The 9470-nt window shown below is 36.3% G+C and overlaps 1 protein-coding gene across 1 annotated transcript; it reads left to right on the top strand.

The window, feature by feature from the left end:
* Positions 1–2643: 2643 nt before the first annotated feature.
* LOC106670196 (serine/threonine-protein phosphatase alpha-3 isoform-like) lies at positions 2644–7986 on the top strand. The gene is made up of 2 exons (XM_014400303.1): positions 2644–2906; positions 6910–7986. The coding sequence occupies exons 1-2, from the start codon at positions 2871–2873 to the stop codon at positions 7849–7851; spliced, it is 978 nt and encodes a 325-aa protein (XP_014255789.1). The 5' UTR covers positions 2644–2870; the 3' UTR covers positions 7852–7986.
* Positions 7987–9470: the final 1484 nt, after the last annotated feature.

The following is a 9470-nucleotide window of genomic DNA, read 5'->3' as shown; positions in this document are numbered from 1 at the left end:
TGTGGTTGTTAGAGTTTCTGCGGTATTCCAAAGTTTATGGTCGAGATAATGGACGGATTATTTATTTAGAATATATGTGAAACGTCTGAAAGCTAAGTCGTCTCGAGCAATTAGCTGTTGTTTAGTCAAGTTCACTGGACTGACGGAATGAAAAGGATATAGTTTTAGGTGGTAGTTTTTTGGAGATATATGCCGTAGAAATGTGAAGGCGAACAAAAAATGTCTCATGACAATATAGAAATTTGGCTGAATTTGAATTTCTAGGAGGCCTGGTAGAAAATTTTAATTGGCTATCTAAATCTGAAGAATTCCGTGATGTGAGATCGATGAAAATATCCCGATACTAAATATCACGGAAAACTGCTTTTGTATGATTATTAAAAAATTAAATTATTGCGTTCCAAAATAAAAACTACATTCAGAGAGTAATGAATGGGTTTACATTGAAGGCGTTGAACCTTAAATTTTATACGGCAATGCAAGGTTCCATCGGTCAGACGAGTTTCGACATTTTACCAACCATTAAAACCGGGAAAGATAAGAAAAAGCGCACAGACAAACCAGTAGAATGAAAAAAGGCGTTATGAAATTAGCAATGATGAGTAGACCAAATTGAGAGGCGAGGAACCTGCAGTCTGATCTACCAATCTTCGGTTTGTTCTGAAGGGTACGTTTCGTTATTTTACAGCCATTAGGTGCTACAAAAGAGGTACCTGAAAGCGTCAAGACAAAACGGGGAAACGGAAAAAAAGGCTGATAAAACTAGCGAAGAAAGGCAGACCAAACTGGGAAGTGATGAATCTGCAGTTAGTTCTGCTTATCGTTTGTTCAACCTGTTAAGCTCATGTCGACATTTCACCAATCATTAGAAACTATGAAACAAAGACCTAGGTAAACCATTGAAATGCAAAGAAACTTCATGAAACAAGCACGGGCCGATCAACTGCGAGGTGATGAACCTGAAGTTTGGTCTTCCTACCGTCGGCTCGATCAGACCGACACATTTCAACATTTCACCAACCTTAGAAAAAGATACGGGAAAGCGCACAGACCAACCACTGAAATGCATAAACGCGTCATGAAACCAGTTAAGATGGGCATATCAAACTGCGAGGTGATGAACCTGTACTTTGGTTTTTTTATCCTCGGTTCGATCTGACAGACGCATTTCAACATTTAACCGTCCTTAAGATATACTAAATAGGTATCGCAAAGCGCACAGACCAACAGCGGTCATGCAAAAAACGCGTCACGAAACCTGTTAAGAAGGGCAGACCAAACTGCGAGACGATAAAACTGCAATTGGTCTATTAGTCCTTGGTTTCCGATATTTCACCAACATTAGAAACTATGAAAATGATACGGTCCATAGCACAGATCAACCATTGAAATACAATAACGACTGGTAAAAGCAGCGGGGATAGGAAGATCAAATTGATAGATGATGGACTTGTTGTTAGATCTGCTTCTTCTCGGTTCGATCTGTCAAACGCGTTTGACATGTCATTAGGCAGTACAACCTTTGAAAAAGATACGGGAAATAGCACAGACCAATCACTGAAATGACAAAATGTCTGATAAAACCAGCTATGATGGGCAGTCAACCTTCGACCCGATGAACATACAGTTCTGTCCGCCAATCCTTGGTTCGATCTGTCAGGCACGTTTCGATATTTCACCAAACATTAAAATTTGAGTAAAAGAAATAGGAAAGCGCAAAGACCAATCAATGAAATTCAAAAACCTCAAGAGCAGACTACCCTGTGTACGCATTATTTGGCCAAGGATCATCCTTCACGCCCAAAGAATAGTCACAGTAAGTATCAACATGTCATTTGCCTTTTAAATAAACAAAAAGAAAATGCTTTACAAAACAAAGCATACTTAAATGGACGGATGCCCCGGTGGACGAGTCATTAAGGCGTCCGTCTCTCTTAATTGCCATGCTTTTGATTCTAGGTTCGAATCCCTGCATAGCCTTTGAAGTTTTGTTGGAAAATAATTTGAAAAAAGTGTTGTAAAGTGGTTTAATCTTTCGTCCGTGACGCCCAGCGGGTTGTTGTACGTTAAACTTTCCTATGACTTAAATTTTGAACTGAATTGACCAATCCTGTATGACTTTTTTGGCAGAATGTTTGGAATGAAAAAATTGAAAAATGTAGTAATTGTAAAAGACATGATTATCTGTCTATAAATTAACAGATGTTGAGCATTAAATTACGTAAACCTATGAATCTCAATGGAAAATATATTTAAATGAGTAATAATTTTTTTACTATACATAGCTATAAAATTAGGTACAATAATGTTAGTAGGTTTACTACAAATAAAACCTAAAAACAAACAAAAAAATGAGTGAGAAGAGATATATCACTAGTTTCGTATGATAAAAGTTATTACAAAATTCCTAAAATTGCTTTTGAGTATCTTTATGCTAAAAAATAAGTGCTAAAGAATAAGTGATAAACATAATAAATACCATTGAGGTTTGACAAAAATAAATTAATGTTGAATCTATTTGACTTCTTTGTTATAGATTTTTTTTAAATAAAACAAATATAATTTTTTAAATATTTGTTTATGTCGTTTTTACAATGAAACATTGAAATCCTCAGAGAGCATTTAAATTTTTTTTTTATACATTCTTCCGTGATAGGAACGTGTGAACCACGAAGGTATGAAAGAACATATTGGAATGAAAGTCAGCTGCAACGCTGATCTACAAACTGACTACATTTGTCAAATTCACATGGAAACACTACAAAAAACCACACTTTTGACACGCAAATCATTTCGAAGCAAAGAAGGAACGGCCGGAGGACCAGCTATGTCCGTTTTCCACTGATCACCGTCCGTTTATAACATAAGACATGAACAATCAGTGTACCAGTTTAAACTGTCATGACGTAAGTTGTTTAATTTTAGTTGCGTTTAAATATTAACGGGCCATCCGTGTCGGATGCGTTCGATTTATGTGCCCAAACATACTGGCTTTGTACGCGGTCAATACCTTCAGTGAACCGTAAGGTTACATCAATAATGTGCGCGTTCCAAGGAAACGGTTAGCAAGATCCGTGCAGTTCATCAAAATCGAATTATAACAGCGAGAATTTGCCATTGTTCTACCAATGTATTTTAAATTTTATTTCATATTAAGAATAAGTTTTTAAAGACCGCATATAATGTAACAATTGTACAATAAATGTGTACTTTTCTGAAACTAAAACACACATTTTATATTTATTCAAATTCTCTAATAATTTTTAAATATTCTTTAAGCCTGACAATACAATTTTTGTACATTCAGGAAATATAAACACAAAAAAAAAGTTTTATGCATTAAAAAGTTATTTCTGTTTTTCCTCGTCAAGAGAGGATGATATTTTTAAGATTTCAATTCAAATATTTGGACGGAACCTGTAATTCACGTCAATATGCAGTTACCGACGGACCTATCCTTGAAAATGGGTACTTTGTGCGATCGATAGATAGTTGGCTCTGTGCACTAAACGGTTGGATGTTCTCAATCATTTGAGCAACTGAGAGCCTTTCCACGCTGAGACCATTAGGAACGATAAATACCAGATGGCTGAAAGTGCGAATGTTTTACACAAAGGTCATCGCTGAAGTGAACAACTCAAAGACGACACGTTTATTTTTTAAATAAAAACAATTTTTTTCAGAAATCAAAACCGAAAAAAATTGAAAACAAAATAATGTTGAAATGTGTGGAGGTTAGTGACCGTTAATCGATAATTGTTCAGAAATCGTGAGATGCGGTCTGGTGTGATGTAGTTTCAGAAAAACATTTTCTTTATCGTGCCAACGTTTCGATCTTTATTGAGATCATCTTCAGAGCCTAGGATCTACAAACATTGTTTACATATAACAATTACATTTTGGATGTGGAAAAGTGAATGTATACAATGCAAAATATATTTTTTATATATTCAATCAAAGTATTTCTACTCACTCAAAGTGTTTGTCTTCTGTGTAATTGTGTCATTCTTGCGTGTTGCACTCTCAACACGACACGCAAGAATGGCACAATTACACAGAAGACAAACACTTTGAGCCCTGAAGATGATCTCAATAAAGATCGAAACGTTGGCACGATAAAAAAAATGTTTTTCTGAAACCTACATCACACCAGACCGCATCTCACGATTTCTGAGAAATAATGTTGGTTGAACTAAATTTTTCTAGGTTTGAAATAAATATTTGCCTTTCACAAAAAGCAAAGTTTTTGCTGGGATGGTGTTCAAGATTATAAAAAAACAATCCTCATTACAATCTTCAATTTTATTAAGCCCGTTGTTAAGCATAAGACGAGCAAAGCGTTCTGTATTAACACTCAAGATGTCATTTCATTAGGTCTCTAACCCGGTAACTTTACGGCTTTCTAATACATGTTAAATAATTCCGCTCCTTTAGCAGCTGAGTTGTAACACAGCCCTAAACCTTCACCGTGTACATGACTTTGAGTTACAATGCAGGGTAGTTTGTTTAATAAGCTCAGCACAATCCGTCATAGAAGAACACAACCCAAAACTATACAGAACAAACCGTTAAAATATTTTTAATTGTTCCGTCACGTCAAAGGACGTGAAAAAAATAACACCCAATAAAATGACAGTTGGAATAGACCTGCGTGCAATCATCGTCAGAGCCTTCAAGTTTTATTTTGGCATAAAAAAAGTTTAGATCTGACATCCCGCATTCATTTCTTGTTCGTACATTACATACAAACGCACCACTGAAGATGGCGAGAAACCGAAACCCAACACTTTACAATCCCCACACTCTTACAAAACAAAATAGCTAGGATGAGGTCCATTACTCAGCAGATCTAAAGAAAAAACTCAATATCTAGATTAAGTCGATCAAAAGGGCCAGAAGTATAGTAGCAACATGTTAATGACCTAAAAGTCCGGAAGCATAAGACCCTAAAAGTTTAATTCTAATAACCATTGGTTTAAATTTCAATCAAATCAATTTCAAAATAATTCAGTCACTGCAGACAAAAAGCCTCCGTAAGATCACCAATTTTTACTTACAACAATACACCGACCTCCTTAAGAATGAACACACACCATCTTATCCGAGAAATATGCTCCCTATAAAATCCCGATGTTTAGTATATCATTTGTGTATTGCATATCTTGATGCAAGTACAAATTTCGCAACAAAAAATAAATAAATATATCTTATACATATTATAATGTATATAAATATATATTATATACATAAAATATACATTTTTATATATATTATTTTTTATTATATATATATTTGGTATATAACGTCGGTGTTTGAAACCTAATCTGGTAATATTTTTTCTATTTATAGTTATTATTGGGAATTGTTAAACATACACTACTTCATTTGTCAATAGTTTTTTCTTTCTTTTTCTTTTTTATATAGGCGTTCAACCACTAGGGACATGTCCGCGTTGATAAATAATATTTATGATGAAAATTAAATTCTATTAGTTAGGCTATTAACACGTAAAAATTGCAATAGTTTGTCAATGTTTTCTTTTTGATTTCATAATATTTGATTTATTGAATTTGATATATTTAAGGTTTTTTTGCTGTTGTTATAGCTATGACAGTCTATTACTAAGTGTTTTACAGTTAGGATTTCTTCAGTTTTGACACTTGGGTGATTGGTCTCGTGACATCAAATAACCATGAGTATGACGGGTATGGCCAATTCTTAGTCTTGTTAACACCGTTTCTTCAAATCTAGATTGTCTAATTGATGGTTTCCAAGGACTATCAATACTTTTTATTTCGTGTAGCTTGTTCCCCGTTACATTGTAACACATTTGTTGCCAGGATGACCAAATTTTTGTTTTAGTAACACTTACTACGTCTTCATTGGTGAACCGATGTTACTGGAAAACCACTCTCGATGGCCTCGCAGCTTGGTCTGATAGTTCATTTCCCGCTATTTGACAATGGCTAGGTATCCATGTAAAGAACACATCAATTCCTATTGAGTGTAGATGTCTTAGAGAAAAAAAGTATGTCTTGATTAATAGATTTATCAGTAAATTTATTTTTTATTAAAAAAAGTGCTGAAAGTGAATCGGTGCATATGGCTATTTTATCGTATGATGGTACTATTAAGTTTAGACATTTGCTTATGGCAATCAGCTCCGCAGTATAACTGCTACATAAATTTGAGAGTGAGAACATGTATTTCCTACTGTCACAAACTACACTGTAAGACTGGCTCCTTTTCCTGAAGGGGATTTGGACCCATCTGTACAGCAAAAAGTTGTGTGTGGTAGTTTGTTTAATTCTTGGCGTATACAGAGGGCCTTACTTTTAACATTTTTTGTGAGTGATAGGTATATTTTGGGAGTACCCAGGGTGGTATCTGATTTATGTTCAATTTCAAAATAGGGAGTAGTGTGACGCCAAGATTATGTAAACTAATAGAGGCACGGATTGCAATGTTTAATTTTATAGTTATTAATTCAATAATCAATTTAGTTCTATTCAATTTAATCAATTTATCAATTTAATTATCAATTCAATCATCAATATCAGTAGTTTACTTTTACCTTTTGGGTATTATATTTTATGGTGGTTGATTTTAGAATGTAAGACTTTTGTTCATTGTCAGACTTGCAGGTTGCAGAAAATTACAATTGTAAAATGTAAAATGTAGTCATACAATTGATATCGCGGACTATTTGTTTGATGTTATTGTGGTTGAACTTCATTTTCTTTTTTAAACATGTGTGAAAGTCTTTAAAAAAATAGTAGCTCCGAATGTTCAGTTTTTACTTAAATGTTTTGTTTTGTGACAGTCAAACTTTTAAAACGATTTGACTTAAAAATTTTAAAGGCTCAAGAGTTGTAAATTTTTGCACATGCTTATATTTATTTGTTATAGGTGGACATAAAAAGTGACTTCCTTATGGACCTGGACGGTTTTATCGTGAGGCTTATCGAAATGCGGGGAGCTCGCTGCGCTAAGAGCACTTTGACGGAAGGCGAGGTGACGATCCTCTGTCAAAGATCTAGGGAGATTTTACTCGAGCAGCCCTCGTTGTTGGAGTTGGAAGCGCCTCTCACGATTTGCGGAGACATCCACGGCCAGTTCACGGATCTGCTCCGGCTGTTCGACATCTGCGGCTATCCTCCGGAGGCCAATTACCTCTTCCTCGGCGATTACATCGACAGGGGCAAGCAGTCTTTGGAGACGATCTGTCTGCTGCTCGCCTACAAAATAAAATACCCGGAGAACTTCTTTCTCCTGAGAGGCAATCACGAATGCGCCTGCATCAACAAGGTGTACGGCTTCTTCGACGAGTGCAAGAGGAGGTTCAACGTGAAGATGTGGAAGACGTTTTCGGACGTGTTCAACTGCCTGCCGATCGCGGCCGTCGTCGACGACAGGATATTCTGCTGTCACGGAGGGCTGAGCCCGAACCTCTACAAGCTGGAGCAGATCAGGAGGATAAGAAGGCCGACGGAAGTCCCCGAGGCGGGAATTCTCTGCGATCTATTGTGGTCCGATCCTGACAGGGACGTCATCGGTTGGGGCGAAAACGAGAGAGGCGTGTCCGTCTCGTTCGGTGAAAACGTCCTCCTGGACTTCCTCCAAAAGCACGACTTGGACTTGGTCTGCAGAGCGCACCAGGTCGTCGAAGACGGCTACGAATTCTTCGGAAACAGACGGCTCGTCACGATCTTCTCAGCGCCCAACTATTGCGGCGAATTCGACAACGCTGGCGCTATGATGAAAGTCGATTCCTCTTTGATGTGCTCATTCCAAATATTAAAACCTCATATCAAATCAAAAAACGAAAAAAGCAAAATCAATCCGTTATAAAATACATCTACACTTGTGTTTTTGATGTCCGATTACGACACTAGTTTATAAAAACGAACTGTCTGTGTTTTGTACCTACCTTTTACCTGTTTTCCCGTCTTTACATTTTCACATAATATATAACCTCTAAAAAAAAATGAAAAAAAAAATGGACCCCATTTTCAACAAAACAACTGACACAATAAAATATATAGTTGATTTTTAAAAATAAACGTGTGTACCGTTGGCTACAATTTCTAAAGATACACAACAAATTACTCTCAGTGATAATATGTAACAAATTCTTACTTTGTAGTACGATATTCTTCATAAAAAAATATCTTTGTCTCTTAATATTTGGGCTGAAATGAAATTGCAGAATTGCGGTGATCTGCAACAGCGGTAAAACAAGCGAAAAGAACGTGCGAACGACATTTAGAAATGATTGAACTGGCAATGATTTATCATTCAGTTATGTAACAAGGTCATAAAAGAACAGCTCGTTCAGAGATGATCTTTGACTACGGAACTTGAAACTACGCCTTTGCCCTCATTTGGTTACAAACTGTAGTTAATGTTATCAATTTAAGCAACTTCCTACTGGTGTGTCGTCTTTAATAGCACGTTCCTAAAATTGACTTCGAATATAAAATTCTTCACAAACCTGCAAAAAAAGGATGATCACCAAACTCCAAATTCGTTAGAATTATCGGTCATTTTGTTTTATCAGTGCAAATATAGTCTTATATCATTGGCTTTATTGGATAAAAAGAAAAATCTGGCGAACCTAATTTAGATTTTTCCGGTTTTTGGTACTAACTACTTTTCTATTTTGTGTAATAAATAATTTAATAGAATTCTTTTGGTACGGAACATTTGAAAATCAAGACGTTGGAGGTCAATGAGTACTACAGCGACCGGAAACCACTCTGGCGCCTTCAATTCCTGGGTTAGGGGAAACCGTAAACACTCCACGGTGTTGACAGTTTGGCATGTCCAATTCTACAACCCGACGCGACTCAAAAACCACTTTCGTACACTGACCAAATCTTCTAAGTTAACGCCGAATTTGAAGAAATAAATACAACGTTCAATTTTTGACACGACGCTGGAGAAAATCCGTTGTTCGGTTGAAAGCGAAAGGGTTCAATTTCAAAGTGTTATATCCCTGTACAGTGACTGGTAATTTCATGAAAAGCACGTGTCCATTTTTATGCTTGCCATTGTCTTGTGATGGGTCCCAGGCTGTCACATATCCCTTGCATTCTAGCGCGGATCGGCCTTAATTGTCTGCTTTCAGGCCTTTTACGTGCCTCGTTTTGAAAGGAGACATCTGAAATGTATTTGCATACAATAGTTAAATCTGTCATTATTGTCCCGATGCGGCATGAGCATGTAAACGAAAAAACAGATACGATCCTGGGGGAAAAATTCGATAGATAACACATACAATATCAAATTTCATGTAAATAATGGTAAAATTACATTATTTTTCTTTTAGTAAAGTGCCAGTACCTTTCATTCAAAAATGTTTCATTTATCTTGAAGTGGAGCATTGATGGCCAGGTCGGAGCGCTAATAGGAGCCGAGCCGCTAGTTTTATCGATAAATTCTCGTCCTACTCGGTGGTCGACGGTGTC

Source organism: Cimex lectularius, unplaced genomic scaffold (genome assembly GCF_000648675.2).
Source record: "Cimex lectularius strain Harlan isolate CLEC.00 unplaced genomic scaffold, Clec_2.1 scaffold468, whole genome shotgun sequence".
Taxonomy (NCBI): Eukaryota; Metazoa; Arthropoda; class Insecta; order Hemiptera; family Cimicidae; genus Cimex; species Cimex lectularius.
The sequence above is the reverse complement of the archived record's forward strand: the minus strand, read 5'-3'. Positions and strand labels throughout refer to the sequence as shown.